Source organism: Raphanus sativus, chromosome 5 (assembly GCF_000801105.2).
Source record: "Raphanus sativus cultivar WK10039 chromosome 5, ASM80110v3, whole genome shotgun sequence".
Lineage (NCBI taxonomy): Eukaryota > Viridiplantae > Streptophyta > Magnoliopsida > Brassicales > Brassicaceae > Raphanus > Raphanus sativus.
Window position 1 is genome coordinate 3815637 of NC_079515.1, and position 19925 is coordinate 3835561.

Below are 19925 nucleotides of genomic sequence, written 5' to 3' on the forward strand. Positions count from 1 at the left end.
TAATTGTTAACCGATTGGTTTTTTTTTTTTAGGTTTAATTCTCAGGTGAATTGTTGTGGTTGTTGTCGGAATAAGAAGAAGAAAAAAGAGAGATGGGGAAGCAGCCGGTGAAGTTGAAGGCGGTGGTATACGCGCTTTCGCCGTTTCAGCAGAAGATAATGACCGGACTCTGGAAGGATCTCCCCGAGAAGATTCACCACAAGGTCTCCGAGAATTGGATCAGCGCCACTCTTCTCCTCACTCCTGTCCTCGGAACCTACTGGTAACTCTCTTCTCTCTCCATCTGGTGATTGTATGATAATTCCTAGATCTAGCTGGTGTTCGAGATTGTGTATAGGCTTTGATGTGTTGGTCTGGACCATGGGTTTTTTGCCCTAACCTTGTTGCTTTTGTCTGAAAATATCACACTTAAACGTTTGTCTGAAAATACTAAGCTTCTTCGTATACGCAAAATGAAACTAGGTATGCTCAGCACTTCCAGGAACAGGAGAAACTCGAGCACAGGTTCTGAAACATGAAGCCTGCTCCCTCCTCTACTACAACTATTTGAGACTTTGGTCGGAAGCCAAACTCTCTTAATAGAATTTTTGATTCAGTTATTTTCTGAAACTGGCTAATTTTCCAAATGTTTTGGTTCATGACAATCACTATTGGTTGAAATGTATCTTTCTTGATATAATATCACATGGACAACGTTTGCTTCATTAGTAGGTCTTTTTACAATCATGTTCTGCACACTGATCTTGAGACAAAAGAAAAGAAAAAAAAAACTGCACACAGAAGAGAATGAAAAGAGCCATTTGATTTGATGCGTGTGACTCAAGACGGCTCCTCTCAACAGTTGTATCCACATTCCTTCACGTCCGGTCCACTGAATCTAGAGGTAAACGGATCTACCCGAATCCACAACAAGGAGAAGATTGAGGAAAGAAGCACCGACCAGACCACAATAACAGTCGGAGTCCGGTTCTGTCTTCCCATCAAACCCTTGAGGAACGGGTATAAATGAACAATCACCCAAAACGCAAAGAAGAGCTTACCAAAAAGAGGTCCCCAAGTCTGATACCCACTGTTGAGCGCGTAAGAGATACCCGCAACCACTCCCACAAGGTTTACGATGAGCAGAGTCGTCGGTGGGATCAAAAGCGTTGTCCATTTGACCAAGTAAAGCTCGGCGGAGTCGCCATCTTCGTCCGAGGCTCGATGTGACTGTGAAGTTGGTGTCTATACCTGCTAGCACTTTGAGTAGACCTTGGACGACTGCAAACAAGTGAGCTGAAACACCACCAATGACCCAAAACTGCTCGTTTCTCCACCACTCGTCTATACCCACTCCACTCCATCTCATTTCCAGTACACCCGTGGCGAAAATCAAAAGGAAGAGAGAAAGAAACCATATGCTCGCCAAGTTACTTATCTACAACAGTTTGAACATCATTGCTTAGGCCATTGAGATATGAATTAACATTTAAAGATAAAGAGGGAGCAAACCTCAGGGATGATGAATTTGTTTGTGAAGAGACAAACGGCAGGTAGTGTGCAATACATGAGGAGAGGGATGGATGTGATTGGGTAGATTGTGGTGTTGACATATGCAAACCTCTCAAGAATCTTCAGTCTCCCTCCATAACCATACCAGATTGGACAATGACGACTAAAGAGAATCTCTGTTGAACCTAGAGCCCACCTAAGGACTTGGTTCAATCTATCAGAAAGATTGATTGGAGCAGATCCTTTGAATGCAGGTAGTTTAGGCATACAGTAAATCGACCTCCAGCCACGTGCATGCATTTTGAAACCGGTGAGGATATCTTCTGTAACAGAACCATATATCCACCCAATCTGAAGAATCAATAGACAGAACTTAACAGGTTAGAAAAGTCAAACCATGGATAGGTAAGAAAGAGTGTGGGTAAAAATACCTCAGTTCCCCACTCTGTTGTGTCCTGGTATCCGCAGCTAATGACATGGATAGCTTCTTTGAGAAGCTTTTCTGGAGTAGCATAGAGAGGAACACCTCCATATTCCGTTAGTGTTGAAGCAACAAAAATATCTGATTGTCCAAACCGCTGCTCCAGCCTCATTTGCGACATCAGCAGGGTCTTGTCATCGTCTAAACCAGGACCTGGTGGTTTTGCAAAATGTGACATAGTGTATTGGTGTTACAGAGAACTGAGATAAGAAGAAGAAACAAGTTTACCTTCAACTCCCTCTTCTATATCACCAAGGTTGAAGACAGGAACAGTTGAGTCAATGTTCTTGTTAGAGACTTTTTTAGATTTGAAATCCTTCTTTCTAGATACTCCACAAACCCTAGATAACACACTTGCTTTCTTGTGTTTCGGTTTAACTGGAGGGTCATAACCATATAGTGCAGTTCTGTTGAAAACACAACCAGTTCCCACATATACAGGTCCTTGGATCCCATCTAAGCCTCTCAAATTTATCTGAAGACCATATCACATAATGCTAATGTTAATGACATTTTTTTGCTAAGATGATGATATTAAATTGTGGAAAGTGCAACTTGCATCAAAAAGACGGTATTGCGGTTAGCATATCTATCATTCTTGTCAATGCCATCAAATCTCTGAGGGAACTGGACATAACACACTTGCTTCCCAAGGTCTGGGTCCATTAGGAAGCACATTGCTTCTCTCAAGGTCTTGCTGTTATTTATGTAATGATCACAATCAAGATTCAGTAGGAATGGTCCATTAGTTAGGACTGCTGAAACTCTAACCTGTCCAAAGTGAAGAGAAAACTGTTCATTAGATGCCAAAACAGAAAAGTAAAAAAAAGAAAGAAAGAAAAATGTCATTGATCATAAACCTACAAGTGCATTCATAGCACCAGCCTTTTTGTGATGCTGGAAACCTGGTCTCTTTTCTCTAGAAACATAGACCAAACGTGGAAGCTCGTTGCCTTCTGCATCAAATCCACCATTTTGTCCTAAGAAAACCTGCAATTAACAAATGATACTCAAAGCCTGGCTTAGACAGGGACAAGCCGTGCGACCTGCCCCGGGTTCAATCCCTTGTGCCCCTATATCTTAATAATAAAAGGGGTCTATATTTTTCGGACTTATATGAAAGTGTTTTCTATCAAAAAATTATTTTAAAAAGTACTTAAATATTTTGAAAAAAAAATATTTATCAAAAACTTTTTCAAATATATTAGTTTAGAGATTCAAGTCTCACTTCTAATATGATAGTAATATCCATACAACAAGATCATCAAGTCTCACTTGTAATATCCAAAGGACCATGCAGAGATACTACAAGACCATGCATGCATCCTAACATTCCTATTCTGTCTTACCTGGATCATTCCTGGATGGTCCCTTGTATTGTTTCCAGGCCATGGTGTACCATCTTGCATAACCAACCTTCTCCAGGGGCTTTCTGAGCCTTGGAGACGAGTGCATTTATTCTGATCTTGAATCTCTCATACTCCCTCTACCAAATATATAACACATAAATCAATAATAGCATTGCCAAAAGAGGTAACTACAAACAAAACAAGCATACCTTCATAGCTCTGCGATCTTTGACAAATGACGCATGAATTTTATCCTTCAAGTAATCAACTCTCGAAGGAAAGTACCATTCTGGTGCGCGAGGCTCAATACTATACTTCTTGCAGAAAGGTACCCATTTTCTAGCAAACTCTGACGTCTCCGCAAGCGACTCAAACGATAACATGGCAGCACCATCGTCAGAAACGTAACAAGAAACCTTATCCACCGGGTAATCAACCGCCATGATAGAGAGTACTGTATTGGCTGTCACCAGAGGTGGCTCCTTTAAAGGGTCAACGGTACTCACAAAAATGTCCACAGCTGCTAACCGTGACGGTCCACCAGCACGATCGTACCTAAGAGAGAGTCTATCGAGGTATGTTTCACGGTTAACAGGGAACCACTTGGGGAACTGATCAAGAATCCAAGATACAGCAAACCATATCTCACATGTCACCGATACTAGCCACAGACCAAATGCGTTTGGCACTGGGTTTGTGACACGGTAATGTAAGAAGAGGCATAGGATTATGAGCCTCAGTGTTATAACCATTCTGTAAGGGTTTATCTGTGATGACCTAATCGATATTTTCCTTGAAAGTGGCTGCCGCGCCGCTTCCTCATCGCTGCACCAATTTAGAAAAAAAAAAATTATTCAACTTAACTAGAAAAAGAGAGAAGAAAAAAAGCAGAGGACTCACAGCAAAGCCTCATCAAATGAGACATTAGTGATGGCATCAATATCCCTTTCAGAAGCAGATTGAGCTCTCATAGGACTGAATCTGTTGTCCTGCTTCATTTTCCAGCCGTCAACCCTCTCCTTCCAGGCTACATCCACAATCCTTCTGCTTGCTGCAAGGGCAAATACAACAGAGTTTTGTTTTTGTTAACCATACCGAGAAGCTAGCTTTTAAGTAAGTATACGTGAGGGAAGCCACTTCCCACCAGCTATAGTAGAAGATACAGATTGGCCTTCAAGTGAAGCAGCAGGAGACTCTCCAGAAACCTATCAATAAGATGGATAGGCTCATGATAATTGAGTCCATAATGTCTTATACCTCTTGTCTACTAGTGAGACGAGTATTAAGATTTGGAGGAGGAACCTCTTTGTCGGAATCAGAGTGCTCAATCTCTTTCCCTTTCCCATCATGTGTAAGATGCCATCCGAGCATCCCCTCTGATATCTTATCCATGCAATATCCGGGAATGGCAGGACTACCTAGACTTAGTAACAATGATTTACAATCATACTGATCAAAGAAATGCAAGAAGAATCAAAGTGGACCTTTGTGTCTCTTGTATCTGGTCTTGCATTGAGGACAAGACTGGTCTCCGTCTTTTCTTTCAAACTCATAGCAAGGTCTACATACTGAGAACGAGCAGACATCACACGCCACAAAGGGATCTCCATTCTCAGTTCTTCCAATGTTCTCATTACATATCTGACAAGTCTCCTCACCAGCTGCGTTACTCATCAGCCTTCACGTTTCTCCTTCCTAATGTATGAGTAAGACACACACACACACACGCACTCTCAGTCTCTCTTTCTCTCTCTGTTCCATTCACTCTTGTACAAGTAGAGATTATAGTGGAAAATTAGCTTTGCTTGCAAGCTGCAGCGACTCCACACCGTCACCTTCACACTGTCTTCTTCTCTACTCAACGCTCTTTTCTTCTTTTACTCCATTTACCACTTCTACCCAGTTTTTGCTCATATTAATATCGGTTATCTAAACCGGAATTAAATTGTCAAATTGTTATCACGAGTTTAAAACTCACTCGATTGTGTAAAGACTAAACTATTAAACTTAAAATTAATACTAAACATTTAATTAAATTGAGTTTTCGTGACGCAACAGAAAATTAAACAGAACCATTTGTATGTAGAGAAAATTATATAATATCATTCGATAAACAGTTTTCTTATTTATTAAATATACTTTGATCAAACCGGTTAACAAGACACAATCAAATCCCTTGTTCTTGAATATTTTTAGATAGAGGAACCAACAGAAACGGCAGCTTTGATGAGTAAACCAAAGAGCGCAAAAGGGTTAGAGAAGAAAGGTGAATGGTCACTGTCCACTTCGTAAGCTTCTCTCGGTGGCCACCGTTTCATCATCGCCTCCTGCTGCTCCGGTTTAACCACCCGATCGTGCAAAGTCTTGATGTACACGCGCGGCACGTTCTCCTCCACTTCTTGTCCTAATTTTTCTTCTTCAACTTTTGCTGTCGTTAGCGCCAGAACCGGACCTGGTCTCATTAGTAACGCAGCCAACGCACATTCCTTGACGACATTCATGTACAAAAACAGATAGCATAAGGACAACAGATTCAGATTGTGTAACATTATCTGGTTTTTTAGTAAAAAACACAAAAAAAAAACAGATAGCATAAGGACAACAGATTCAGATTGTGTAGCATTATCTGTTTTTTTTAGTAAAAACACACACAAAAAAACATTATCTGATTTGAAACATAGAGCAACCTGTTGAGGACTCATGTGGTAAAGGAGCTTTCGTCGGAACTCCGGTTTGATAAGGGCACTGGTCGGAGGATTCTCTACTCCTAAACCAAAGCCAAGCTCATATACATCACCATGTTCGGATAGATCAGGCACTCCCTGTGACAGAAACAACAAAACGTCACTCACAAGTTACCTTCAATTGATAGTAAAGTTTTTTTTTTTTCCTTTCTTTAATTACATCTTTCAAATCTTCATCGGTCTGAAACCCTAATTTGAGCATTGTAGCTGCAATATAAACAGCTAGAGAGATCTTCTTAGGGAATTTATGTATCGAACTCGTTACGCTTAGCCCTCCTGCACTGTGACCAACAAGTATCACCTGATGAGAAACACAGAACAGAGAAAACAGAGTGAGTTTGCTTCGGATTCAAGAAACCAGTACTGTGTGTGTTTGTGTGTGTGTGACCTGTTCTTGTTCGGGCAAGGAGGAAAGGAAGTCGGTGAGTGGTTGGTTGTACTGATCGAAGGAAGTTAGAGAATCGGGGGAGGAAGGATCGATGCCTGAGGATTTGAGGTCGATGCAAGTGACGGTGAAGCCAGAGACTTCCATGAGACACTTGATTTTGTACCAGCACCATGATCCTAAGCTTATGCCGTGTATAAGCACGAAGTGTGGCGGTTTTGTTCTTGGTTTCGAAACTATGGCTTCTTTTTGATTCTCCTCCGCCATCGATCACGCCGGAGATTTGATAGATTTTCTTCAGCTAGGTGCTGCTCTGGGTGTTTTCTTTGAGGTCTTTGTCACATATGTCAAGCGCATACATAGTGGAAGATATATATTTGCTTGCTTCTTCCCATTCCCTTTTTGTGTGATTTTCTTCTTATTATAACGTTTTAATACTAATCAGTAATTATTTTATTAATTCTTGTGAAATTATCAATATACACGTTTATTGCATCGTCGTATAGTTGAGATAGTCAATGAGTAATAATTGTCTCTGCTGACTATATTCTTACAGTTGGTATTTGTGCGTCTATTCGCACTAGTTACACGTTTATATCCACTAAACAACTTTAATTCTTGACCGGGGTTTCCACCTTAATTTGTAGGTTAATTTCGAGGTTTACTATAGCCATGACGTTGAGAAGGAGTGAAGGACGTATGCAAATAATGATTCTTCATCTTGACTAACAAAGAAACTATAGTATTTGATTGCTGTATTCGACTCATCGTTATTATATAATGTTGCATAGATTCAGGCATGTCACGTGTGAGGCATACTATATTATAAATTATAATGACCCGTGCTAGAATTCATTTGTATTCTGATTATGTAGGATTTTTCTCGTTTTTTTCTGGTCAAATTTGTAACGTAAAAACAATAACGTTCGTTGACCAGTACAATGGCTCGTTAGAGCATCATTATCCCTAGAAACCCATAAGGTTTCTTAAATACACTTTAATGACTATTTAACTAATAAATTTTAGTTAAGAACCTTAGTTAAGAATCACTTAATTTTTGAGCTACAATGGTAGTTTCTTAATTTGAGTTTCTTTAAAAAAAAAAAATTACTTGTTTTGATTACGGTAACTCCATACGAGAACAAGAAACATGCCACACTTGTTTAACAACATCATCACACAAGAAACTTAAACAGAGCAAGAGCAGAGATTCTTCTTAAACTAAAACAAGCATTCATCACACGCTCTATCACTAACCATAAACTAAGTCTAACACATAGGGAATCAATAGTCATTTGATAATGCTAAAAACAATAATATATGCTCGCAATCCATTGCCACTTATGCAACACTAGAACTTGTCAAAGATGGAATAATTTTCATATAAATCACAGAGCTGTAAATGGCCAAAGGGAAAAAGAGAGTACAAAATCAGTTATGCACTAGCTCATCAAATGCAAAAAACATTGTGTCATGTAGTCACGGAACAAGAATGAGCAAAAATTGATGACTCCAGTTTCATTCTCTACTCACTCATTCTACTAAAAAGTCAAACACAACAACACCAATTACAAGCTCATAGAACGAATCCACAATTCTCACAGTACAACGAACAAACGCAAGATACTCAGGTATGTTCGATCGAATCCTCATCATACCTCCGCTCCTGAAACAAAATCAATACCAAAGGAACAAACTTTCATCATCACTATGATCTCAGTACAACTAAAAAATCAGATTAAAAAAATAAAGAACAGAAAAGAAAAGAAAAGAAACGAATTGTGTGGTTCTAATAAAAGTCAAAACCTTTTATCATCTCCTAGGTCTCGATCAAACAGAAACAAACGTGAACAAGGATCCTGAGGAAGGAGAGTGAAGAAGAAAAGACCTGGTTTCTGGGGCTTTCCATCAACCCATTTGGAGAGGGAGAAGTGAACTTTCTCGCGATTGATTATGTTATGTACGTCATCCCCGCCGCTCTCCAGAACGGAACTGCCGCGCTCGATGCCCTCTCCGATGTTGCTCTTTCCTTTTTATCGATCGAGACGATGAGATTGAGAAGAAGATCGACAGAAGCGGAGATCACGACAGAAGCAGAGAAAGTTATGAGATGAAAAAAAATTAAAAATCATAAAATTATTTCCACCTTTGCTCTCAAGCTGACACGTGCTTTCAGAAACCCCTTTGCAAACGGTTCAGAAAGTCGCGAATAAAGGATCGGTTACACCCTATTAATTTCTTTCTGATTTAATTAAATGAGCCATTATCGCTAAAAACCATCAACAGAAACTGCGATAAGGCTGCTCTTACTAAAAAAACAAAGAACGATTATTTCTCTTACACAGAACACTCTTCGTCTAAACAAATGTAAAAATCAGAATAAATGCGTGTCATTCAAAGGCCTTCTAGTTTTACCTCCCACGTCAAAAACTCGAAACTATTTGACTTGTTGAATGTATGTTAATGATCGATCAGTAAAAGTTAGAAAACGTATAATGTCCTGATATCTATACGTAGACGGTAGAACTATCAAGCTATAAATGAAAAGAATTGAGACTTTTGAACAAACATAAAGGCAATCAATTGGGTGCAAATAATTAACCACTGATTGAGAAAGGGGGAAAAGGAGAAATGTCACAAACAAGGATGAAGATATCACCTCCTTTTCAGAGAGTGACGAAAGCGTCTTTCTTTCTTTCTGTGTTCCTTTTTTTTCAATATCTCATTAACTTTCGGTTTATTTTGTAACGCTACATATTTTTACTTTCAATAAAGACATGCCAGCGTTTGAATGAATATGACATGAGTCACATGACTTATGATCATAACTCAAGTTGTAATATTCTAGTATGCAATATTCCGTATTATGAGATTTCCTTACTCATGGCTCCTTTAACTCTTTCTCCTCTAACCAGTTTTTAAGGATTTTAAACCAAGAAACGTGTAGTTTTCAAATACCGGATAACCCGCACTACAGTTTGTTGATTATAGAATATACAAAAATCTCCGCTTACGTACATTCATTTTTAACATACTAATGAATACTATAGGATATGTGTGTGAGGTGACAAATGTATTATTGGATATGTTTAATTTACGTGCATGATCACTTACATTAGAAACTTTTAGATAGTTAGAGGAGCGTGGGGAAATGCAATAAGTGTGTGAGGTGACAAATGAAATGGCCAGACCGGAGACATGTGCAAAAAGAAAGAAAGCCTTTGCCAATTGTCAGAGTCTTTGTGGGCGAGGGAATCAGATTCATTATGATTATGAACTTTCTTTTTCTTTGTGGTAGACATTAGAATGAATGTATGGCAAAAATCAATTTATGGTACTTTCAACAAAATAAGACGATGACCACTAACTTCCCACCGCTTAACCATCATCATCATCAAGCATTCAGGCTGTATATTTAGGGCAAACTCCAAAGATCAGAGAGAAAAGAGCGTAAGACTGGGCGTTTTCTGTTTGATTAGAAGTTAACTCTAAGACATCTCAACTAAACTTAAGTATATGATACATGCAGACAAATAGATCAGGAGGTAGTGGAAAAAGCCATGTCCCTTTGTCTCAAAAGTCCTTATAGTGTGTATAGCGACGCGCATATCTTTTCTTCTACAACTGTTCAATCATTGCGGAGTACTATATAGTTGAACAGTTTTTTTTTTGGGTGAAAATATAGTTGAACCGTTGTTTTATATAATAACAAAGATACATGGTTACATTCAAAATTTTCATTTGTGTATATTGGAGATAAAGCGAAAATAATAAATTCCTAACCACTTAAATCTAGATACAACACAAATCTACATGGACTATGGAGTCATGCTCGATAACAATACAATTATCATGTTTGTGTTGTATCTAGATTTAAGTGGTTAGGAATTTATTATTTTCGCTTTATTTTGGAAACAATCACCATGAAAACTATCATGGATAGAGGTTTCATTAACTAAGATTGGTAAAACTGTTTTTTTGTTGTATGACCATGATTTTAAAATCGTTGTAAATTGATAAATATAATATTTTTTTTGAGAGAATCAATATATTTGATTTTTAGTCGATGAATATTTATAGATCTAAATTGGAATTTAACCAATGTTATACAATAAAAGAAGTCTCAAAGGAAAGCTCAGAATTTCATCGATTGTATGATTGTCGCATCAAAAATTCTATTTGAAGAAGATGGTTCAGAAAAAAAGTTTCTTCGATTTTTATTTTATCTGTTGTATTATATTTCTTCATTTAAAATTTACAGCTGGTTGCATTTTTTATATTTTCTGTGTAATGTTACAATTTTTATATAGATAAAATAGTTGTTAGAAAAGAAAAAAACCTACAACTTTCATGGGCCTTTTTGAACTTGCTTTCATTTAACCTTTCATGGGCCTTTTTGAAATATGTGATTGTCAAAATGCTTTGATTTTCTACAATCGACTGTTGGCTTTTTAGGGTTTGAAAATTTGAATGGAACAAGACCGCCAATTTATTAAGTTCACAACTGTCTAGCTCCATCGAAACTCGTATCATAACCCTAATTTCCAAATCCTCTTTCATACTGTCCCCCCCCCCCTCCCCCCTGTAGTTGATAAACCAACGTTTCTCCAAATCCAGCTCAGCTCAGTATAAATCTCTTCCTCTCTCTCTCACTCAAGAGTATTCCCCGGAGACATCACCAGTTTTGTCTGATTAGCGTTCGTAATTAATCTACTAATGTTCTCTAGTCATTAAACGATCTTTTTGAAACTGTTTTCTCATTGTTACGATTGTCCTCTTTTCGTATGTTAGATGGATCCCTACACAGAAACTGGATCAGTGAATCTTGATTCATCCTCGTGGCCACATTCTTCTAAGTCACTACCAGAAGTATTAACAGGTATACAGAGAGATCTATTCTCTGTGTTTGTTTAATTCCCCCCTTGTCTTGATTGGTTATTTACATATAACATTTGAATCTACAGAGGTATGTCAGATAGCCCAAAGAATGGTAAGACTGATCAAAGATGGTCAACCTGAGTCAACAGAGATTTTTCTTAGCTTATACCAGTCTCTTGGTGAGACTTACAACCATTTGAACCAAGAGCTCCTTAACTCCCTCCTCAAAAACAGTGTCTCAATGGCGGATTTGAGCTCTTTTAGATCTGATAGCTCTCCTTCTCTGGAGTTTGATTTAGAGTCAGGAGTCTCTTACTCATCTCTCAAGCACCAGGAGCCGAGTTTGAAACAGAATGATGAGGATGAGAAGAAGAAGAAGAAGAACCAGTCTGCGTATTTGCTCGCTGATATCTTTAGCGCCGAGCTTGGAACCGCACTGAAAGATCTAGAAGAGAGAAACAGAGTGGTGGGTGAGCTAGAGAGCAAGCTATATGATTCAAGCGACAAAATCAAGACTCTAGAACGCGAGCTCGAGGAGTGTCATGAGCTTCTAGAGGTATCAGAAGTAGAGGTTTCGAAGCTGAATGAAATGCTGAGTGAACGCAAGACCACCGAGGAAGCCTCCGACAATGGTGGTTGTGACTCGCTGTTAGATACCCTTAGAGCAGAGCTGAGGTCGAGAGATGTTCAGATCGAGCAAATGGAGGAGTATCTGAACCAGGTGTGTGTCGATGACTCTGAGCTTGTGCCTGATGAGTCGGGAACAGACGAGAATGCCGTGGAAGAACTGAAACCTAGAGTTGAAGAGCTAGAGAATCAAGTGGAGAAGCAGAGAGATGTGATATATGAAAGAGAGGAAGAGAAAAGGGAAGCTACCATCGGAGGCAGTAGGCTAGGTGTAGGTGGTGCTGCAGCACTCCTGGTTCGAAACCCGGTGGGAGGAGGGGTTATAATACCTTATCTCGGTATAACAAAGCGCCATCTACCCGGCCTGGGGGGATTATTTGAGCCAAAAGGTATATACTTCACATCTTAATTAACAAAAAAAAAAAGAAGCTCTGTTTCTCTCTTTGATCATTACAAAGAGCAGATACATTGGAACTTGTCAGAAGGCTTTCAGGCAATAACTAACTATGTTTATATTAAGCATGTGCTTAAATGATGTAATTTAAGACCTACTTTCCTAATATGAAAGAGCCGCATATGGCTTTTTTGATTAGTCCAAGTTAAGGAAATCAATATATTTTTTGATGTAATGTAAAGAAGCAAGATAGAGCTGTCTCCTTCTTCTTCGCAGCTACTTCACTCCCTTTTTGGGCCGCCTACCAATTCAACAAAAATGTCACAGAACCCACATCGGAAAAATCAAGCAAAGCCAGAATGGGCACGTACTCATTTTCCAAATTTATTTTAAAGACGAGCTTAGAACTGCACTGAGAGATCTAGAAGAGATAAACAGAATGGTGGGCGAGTTAGAGAGCAAGCTATATCTGATTCAAATGACAAAATCAAGACTCTAGAACGAGTGCCATGAGCTTCTAGAGGTATCAGATGTCGAGGTTCCGAAGCTGAATGAAATGTTGAGTGATTGCAAGACCACCGAGAAAGCCGACTGAAGGAAGTGACAAGTTAACAAGCAAATAATATAAATAATTATTGTGTTTAGACTGTAGACAAGGCATCTATCACAGAGTGGAGACAGTTAATTTAGTTGAACAGTGGAACCATCTTTATATATTCATCCTTGATACCGTCTTTTAGTTACATAATAATACCCCACAATGGTAAATTAGAAGAAACCCAAACTAGTGAAAACTATGAAGGAAGACAAGTAAAAGCATTTTCAAAATCACCAAAGTTAAAAAGCTCAGGAATCTTTATCCTTGGATAAGCTCCACGAGAGTTTGCTTATAACATTTTCGTCAACTAACTTGTATTGATGAGACAATTGCCTGTGAATCAACCCGCAACACTTGTCTACTTTGCTTTGATATTTGCTGTACAAAGCCGGTACTGTTACAGATAGGATGGTCCCTGTCCACCACCACAAAACCACTGAGTTTTGAACCAGCAAATCTTGTGGTAAACCATTTAAAAAAACAAGAACAAGAAGCAAATCGAATGGGGGTAAGTTACTAACCGATATAAACAAGAGTGCAGAAGGAAATATAGCTACCGATGGCAGAGAGAAGCCACAGACAAATCACCACCTGCTACAGAGAAATAATCAAAACTGTTTAACACAGTCAAGTCCAATTATTCAGATTCCAAGAATAAAAAAGTAGTGTCATTGTGAGTTTTCATTGCTTCATAACCTTGAAGAAGAGCCGAAAATCGTTGCCAACTGTGACATCATGAGCCATCACAAGCAAGTGGTTGAGTTTTACACGGAAGGAAGCAGCAGCACTATTAACCATTTCCTCGGATAGAACAAGCTCTGGCAACGAATCCGCCTGTCTGCTTATACAGGCAGTGTGATCAGTCACATAAAACAGCAAACTAGTTACAGACTATATATCGTGGTGAGAAGGAACTAGTGCGCACACCTACCTATTCCTAAAAGCAGAAACCTGGGCGTGGAGGAATGATATAACGATCCCAATAAGTAAAACATCCGAAGAAACAGATAAGAAAGGCAATCCGGAAAGCTCGAAAGTAAGCCAAGCTGCGGTTGATAAAACGATAACCCCTAAGGAATGGTTTCTTCTCCTCCATAAGAGCAAGTCAGCAGCTGCATGATCAAAGAACAAAGCCCATACATACATTAAAAAAAAAACGGTTCTAAGAACTTCAACAAAACAGTGTCTTTATTTTACTTTTCTAGCCAATAGATCGATTCACATCCAACATCCAACACTAACCTAACTTTCACCTCCCAAATATTTCAATCAGAAACCCTAATTCTCATCGGGAAACAACCCAAATTGAAATTACAGAGAAAGGACTCGCCTTTGCCACCGCCCATGAACTGATGAACCGTAACTTGCCGACCCAGCAATCGATAATCCGACGTGGAGGATCCTCCTTCATTTCTTCCCTCGGAATCACCATCGATGTCACTCAAACTGTCCATCGGAGAATACCAAAACCCCGAAATTAACCAAACTCTCCGACTTCCCAGAATGCCAATTAACAATTGATTGAATGAAAAAATCTCTCTCTCTTTAAATCCGCAATCTCAAAAATTTTCTGGGTTACAACAGTGGTTTTTTCTGGGCTTAGAGAGAAAGGAAAAGTAGATTTGATCAAAGAACGACGAAGGAAGACGAACCAAATTCAACTTCTCCGCTTCTAGTCAAACTTCTCTTCATTTTTTTACAACTTTCCTCTCGTTTCGTCGTCGTCGTCGTCGTCGTCATCATCATGATCAATTCATACTATATTCTTTCCTCGAATAACTTTTACGCTGTCGGAAGAATATTTAAAAAAAAACAATTACGTAAGGCCTTGGGCTCACTAGCCCAATATCCGGCCCATAACTTTACAGCGACACATAAAGACAGTTACAAATCTACGTGTCAATTCATACTATAGTCTTTCCTCGAATAACTTTCAAGTTAAGATGTCAGAATATTAAAAAAAGAAAACAATTACGTAAGGCCTTGGGCTTACTAGCCCAATTTCCGGCCCATAACTTTAAAGCGACACATAACCACAATTACAAATCTACGTGTCACGACTAGGGATATCCAAACGGGTTTTCACTACCCATTTACGTCCAAGCCCATTTAATTTTTCTGTCCCGTTTAAGTAATAATATTAAATGGGCTTCGCCGGATTTGTCCACCTTTGTCCATTTAAATAACGGGTTTTAATGAAAATAATTGGGTAACCCCCGTTTAACTTTTTTTTCTCTTCTCCTGTAAACTAAGCAGCCTTGGGACGGGAACGGGTACAGGAAACGGGGACGGGAACGGGGACGGAAAACGGCAAACTTAAAATTTATAGATACGGGTACGGCATAGATACGGCGATCAAATTATAAGAAAATATAAAAATATCCATAGGTTAAATATCAACATACATTTTCCAACTTCTTCATTTCAATCTTGTCAGCCATTGTTGATCTTCTACAGATAGAAACCCCCTGCCCTTTCAATGCAAGTAAATGAGCTCTGACTCTAGAATAGGATCCTTGTCGAATCTCACCACAAAAACTGCACTTAAATCTCCATGTTCCTCCTGTTGCTCCTAGCTTCTCCACTTTAGTTACATAATTCCATAGTGGAAGTTCTTCTTTTTCACTTGATGATTTGGTAGATCCATTACCAGAGCCACTACCACCATTTTCAGATTGAGAATTCATCTTCTTTATCTATAGAAAATCACAAAAAAACATATGATACATCAAGTGAAAGCAGAAACATATAAACTGACAGACAAAAAAACACAGAAAAAAAAAACAGAAACATTGTATATGATATGAATTATTTTCGTGTGACAAGATTACAAGAAGAAGGTAAAGAAAATGCTTACGTGTGTTGCTTGTGATATAAACAACAAAGAGACAAGAAGGGAAGGAAAGTGGGTATGTGTTCTGCTTGCTGATATCACAGACAGAGATGGTCCATGGTCGAGACTCTGAGTGTCAAAGAGAAAGAAGAAGATGGAAGTGCAAGAAACTAAAGTGAGAGTGGAAGAATCGAAGAGCTATTATTATTTTTAATTACAACTTTTGATCTTTTCAAAATTAATAGAATAAACACATTAAAAGTTAAAAACATATATGGTTTAATTTTTTACACTTCTTAACACAAAAAGTCAAATGGATACGTCTAGTTTCTGCAGAAACGTTTCCGAGACGTCTCTTTCTCTGAACAAATCCCGTACCCGGTGAGTCTTGACGTCCCGGGTTCACGTCACACATATTGGGGACGTTTCCTAAGCGTACCCGAGACGTCCCCGTCCCCCCGACGAACCTGATACGTGAGACGGCACCAACTTGGAGTACCCGTGCAACCTAGCCTGTAAATGACGTCGTTTCTGGTGTTATATCTCTAACCTATTTTTTTTTGGGATCGTTCTTCACTTTTCTGTCTCCTTTCGAGATATCAAACTTATGATGCAGATAGATTTCAGGTTTCATTCATTTTATGATGCATATAGGTTATGTTCATTTTTTTTAAAATAAACGGGTTTTTAACGGGCTTTAAATGGGTTTGATATTAAATGGGCTTATATAAATAGGTTTTAAATGAGTTTAGTTTAAACGGGTTTTAAATAGACATTTATTAAACGGACTTGGACATATATGGGGTTGGACGTAAATGGGCCGGGTAGCCCGTTTGGACATCCTTAGTCACGACTGTTACTTTATTTCTATGTGACAAGCAGCGACCACTAACGAACCACCGAAGGAGCGGAGAACGAAAGCATTTCATTATCTATCAACAACAAATGGCGATTCGTTCTGTAGCGAGTAGAAGAACCCTAGCCGGCTTAAAGGAGACGTCTTCAAGGGTTCTGGGATTGAGAGGGATCCAGACTTTCACGCTTCCTGATCTTCCATATGATTACAGCGCGCTGGAGCCGGCGATCAGCGGCGAGATTATGCAGATTCATCACCAGAAGCATCACCAGACGTACGTCACTAATTACAACAATGCCCTCGAGCAGCTTGATCAGGCCGTTAACAACGGTGACGCTTCCACTGTCGTCAAGCTCCATAGCGCCATCAAGTTCAACGGCGGAGGTGTTTTTTTTTTTACTTTTTCGATCTCTGTTCTGTTGTGTTTGGTCGGATTGCAGATTAGGGTATTATAAAAGTTGCGGCCTTTTTTGAGTTTTTGATTAGTTGAGTTGACTAAAGTTTTGATTTTTATCGTTGTTCTTAAAGAAACAATTTGGTGTTTTGACTTTTTTCTTGGTGTTTCGATCTCTGTTTGATTGTGTTCGGTCGGGATGTTTTTAATTGATCGGATTGCAGATAAGGGTAGTATTAAAGTTGCGGCCTTTTCAGTTTTTATTAAGCTGAGTTGACTAAAGTTTAGATTTTTATTGTTGTTCTTGATGTTTCCTAAAGAAGCAATTGGGGAAAGGAATGTTTTTTTTTTGGTAGTAGTAGAGAATGAAACTCAATGGGGTTTTATATTTATTGTTGCAGGTCATGTGAACCACTCGATTTTCTGGAAGAATCTTGCTCCTGTCAACGTGAGTTTTTGTAAAGAGTTTCTTTGTGTTTATCACTGTTAAATGTTTTGTGCTTAATGGTGTGTGTGTGTGTTTATATAACATATAACAGCAAGGTGGTGGAGAGCCACCGAAGGGAGCACTTGGTGGAGCTATTGACACTCACTTTGGCTCTCTTGAAGGTTTGGTGAAAAAGATGAGTGCTGAAGGTGCTGCTCTTCAAGGCTCAGGATGGGTGGTTAGTATTTTTTTGTTTCACCTTTTTTTTTATGTCAGCGGTTCTCATTGTTTGGCTTTGATGCTATACTTATAACCATGGTCATTGAATCTAGCTTCTTTTTTTTCTTCTTCTCTTGATTGGTTCAGTGGCTCGGTTTAGACAAGGAACTTAAGAAGCTTGTGGTTGACACAACCGCCAATCAGGTACATGTCCTTGATATCGATTTGTTCAAACGATTTTTCGATTTACTCCAGTCCCTTGATATATGTGGTTTTGATGGACTTAATAAAGAAAGCTATGTTTGATCACTCAGGATCCACTAGTGACAAAAGGAGGAAGCTTGGTTCCTCTGGTGGGTATAGATGTTTGGGAGCACGCCTACTACTTGCAGGTAACAACACTTGTTATCCCATTATGCCTTAATCAACTCTTTAATCAAGATTCTATCTCTCTCTTGCAGTACAAGAATGTGAGGCCTGATTATCTGAAGAACGTCTGGAAGGTTATCAACTGGAACTACGCAAGCGAAGTTTATGAGAAGGAATGCTAGTGAGTTCGTTGCAAATAATAACATAAAAGAGAGGACCCGTTTCCCAGCTCGGCTTTGTTTTTTTTTCTTATAAGGTTGTCTGAAACAAACTTACACCGTCTGTATTTGGTCTTTGTGTTATAGCTCAAGCGAAACTGTGTGGTTGCATTAATACACGTTTAAAAAAAATAATTTGCAAAAATAAAGTTTTTTTTTATTTTGTGATATTCATCATCTAGTCCATATTCTTGTTCTTCTAACGTTTGTGCTAAAACTTTCAAATTGGAATTCAAAGAAACTTTGACAGTTAACACTTGGCATTCAGGTTCTAGACTTGTGAGCATTAGACACATTTGGCAGATGAAGTTTTGATATTTATAGAAGAACTAATGGTATATAGAAGAGTGTTTTAGACCGTATATAAAATTTTAGTAAACTAAAAATAAAAAATTAGAATGATTGCTATATACTATGAAAGATAGTTTATAATACATTAGTTCAAATATAGAATGTGGTTTATAATTTTTAAACTAAAGTGAATAGTATAAACTTTAGTATATAGACCATTTACAAAAAAACTCATTATTTTAGAAAGGGTTGTTAATCCACGGATTTTGGAAAAATTTCAAAAATATGAAAATCTCGCTTTAGTATATAGTTTTATCGAGCACTAATATAAGATGATGGTCAAAGAGTTTTCGGTAAATACTCTATATAATGAAGTTTATACTCTTCACTTTGATTTAAAATTTTCAAACCACATTCGATATTTGAATTAATGTATATTAAACTATCTTTCATGATATATAGGAATCATTATAATTTTTTAATATTTAGTTTACTAAAATTTCATATATTGCTTAGATTAGTGGAATTAGCATTATAAAATCTTCATTATCTAGAGAAACGGAGACAACAGATGTTCTAAACTCTTTGACTATAATCTTATGTTAATGCTCGATGAAACTATATACTAAAACCAGATTTTCATATTTTTGAAAATTTTCCATAATCCGTGGGTTAACCCCTTCTAAAATATAGAGTTTTCGGTAAATGCTCTATATACTGAAGTTTATATTCTTCACTTTTGTTTAAAAACTTCAAACCACATTCGATATTTGAATTAATGTATTCTAAACTATCTTTCATGTTATATATGAATCATTTAATTTTTTAATATTTAGTTTATTAAAATTTCATATAACGACTATATTAATGGAATTAACATTATAAAATCTTCATTATCTAGAGAAACGGAGACAACAGAGGTTCTAAACTATTTTACCATCATCTTATGTTAGTGCTCGATAAAACTATTCATTAAAACCAGATTTTTTCATATTTTAAAAATTTTCCAAAATCTGTGGGCTAATCTCTTCTAAAATAATGAGTTTTCGGTAAATGATCTATGTACTGAAGTTTATACTCTTCACTTTTGTTTAAAAATTTCAAACCACATCCGACAATTGAATTTATGTATTCTAAAATATCTTTCATGGTATATAGGAATCAATCTAATTTTTTAATATTTAGTTTACTAAAATTTCATATAATGCCTAAATTAGTGGAATTATCATTATAAAATCTTCATTATCTAGAGAAACGGAGAAAACAGAGGTTCTAACTCTTGACCATCATCTTATGTTAGTGCTCGATGAAACTATACACTAAAACCAGATTTTCATATTTTTGAAAATTTTCCAAAATCCGTGGGTTAAC

At 37.8% G+C, this 19925-nt stretch overlaps 5 protein-coding genes, 2 long non-coding RNA genes and 1 pseudogene across 8 annotated transcripts; 3 read left to right on the plus strand and 5 right to left on the minus strand.

Annotated features, from left to right (window-relative positions):
- Positions 1 to 53: 53 nt before the first annotated feature.
- Positions 54 to 704, plus strand: LOC108862847 (cytochrome b-c1 complex subunit 8-1, mitochondrial). Its single transcript, XM_018637106.2, has 2 exons — positions 54 to 262; positions 463 to 704. The coding sequence occupies exons 1-2, from the start codon at positions 93 to 95 to the stop codon at positions 509 to 511; spliced, it is 219 nt and encodes a 72-aa protein (XP_018492608.1). The 5' UTR covers positions 54 to 92; the 3' UTR covers positions 512 to 704.
- A 91-nt stretch (positions 705 to 795) lies between these two features.
- On the minus strand, positions 796 to 4995 carry LOC108862848 (cellulose synthase A catalytic subunit 3 [UDP-forming]-like; annotated as a pseudogene).
- Positions 4996 to 5383: 388 nt separating this feature from the next.
- LOC108856175 (methylesterase 17) lies at positions 5384 to 6837 on the minus strand. The gene is made up of 4 exons (XM_018629914.2): positions 6454 to 6837; positions 6226 to 6366; positions 6009 to 6143; positions 5384 to 5807 (listed from the first exon to the last, which is right to left on the minus strand). Exons 1-4 carry the CDS (start codon positions 6715 to 6717, stop codon positions 5514 to 5516), a joined length of 834 nt encoding a protein of 277 aa, XP_018485416.1. The 5' UTR covers positions 6718 to 6837; the 3' UTR covers positions 5384 to 5513.
- A 971-nt stretch (positions 6838 to 7808) lies between these two features.
- Positions 7809 to 9135, minus strand: LOC108856177 (uncharacterized). Its single transcript, XR_001950155.2, has 2 exons — positions 8339 to 9135; positions 7809 to 8116 (listed from the first exon to the last, which is right to left on the minus strand). It is a non-coding gene; the product is annotated as an uncharacterized LOC108856177 (long non-coding RNA).
- Positions 9136 to 11032: 1897 nt separating this feature from the next.
- On the plus strand, positions 11033 to 12617 carry LOC108856174 (uncharacterized). Of its 2 annotated transcripts, none has more exons than XM_018629913.2 (3): positions 11033 to 11147; positions 11242 to 11329; positions 11415 to 12617. In XM_018629913.2, exons 2-3 carry the CDS (start codon positions 11242 to 11244, stop codon positions 12362 to 12364), a joined length of 1038 nt encoding a protein of 345 aa, XP_018485415.1. In that variant the 5' UTR covers positions 11033 to 11147; the 3' UTR covers positions 12365 to 12617. The 2 variants fall into 2 exon arrangements, with proteins under 2 accessions (XP_018485415.1, XP_056842241.1); XM_056986261.1 differs by having other exon boundaries at positions 11062 to 11151.
- A 417-nt stretch (positions 12618 to 13034) lies between these two features.
- Positions 13035 to 14712, minus strand: LOC108831981 (reticulon-like protein B16). The gene is made up of 5 exons (XM_018605474.2): positions 14278 to 14712; positions 13879 to 14059; positions 13644 to 13785; positions 13469 to 13538; positions 13035 to 13362 (listed from the first exon to the last, which is right to left on the minus strand). Exons 1-5 carry the CDS (start codon positions 14399 to 14401, stop codon positions 13196 to 13198), a joined length of 684 nt encoding a protein of 227 aa, XP_018460976.2. The 5' UTR covers positions 14402 to 14712; the 3' UTR covers positions 13035 to 13195.
- An 848-nt stretch (positions 14713 to 15560) lies between these two features.
- LOC130512471 (uncharacterized) lies at positions 15561 to 16286 on the minus strand. The gene is made up of 3 exons (XR_008946008.1): positions 16102 to 16286; positions 15805 to 15907; positions 15561 to 15643 (listed from the first exon to the last, which is right to left on the minus strand). It is a non-coding gene; the product is annotated as an uncharacterized LOC130512471 (long non-coding RNA).
- Positions 16287 to 16634: 348 nt separating this feature from the next.
- On the plus strand, positions 16635 to 18433 carry LOC108831979 (superoxide dismutase [Mn] 1, mitochondrial). Its single transcript, XM_018605472.2, has 6 exons — positions 16635 to 17020; positions 17432 to 17478; positions 17570 to 17695; positions 17824 to 17880; positions 17991 to 18068; positions 18138 to 18433. Exons 1-6 carry the CDS (start codon positions 16726 to 16728, stop codon positions 18225 to 18227), a joined length of 693 nt encoding a protein of 230 aa, XP_018460974.2. The 5' UTR covers positions 16635 to 16725; the 3' UTR covers positions 18228 to 18433.
- The last annotated feature ends 1492 nt before the right edge of the window (positions 18434 to 19925 follow it).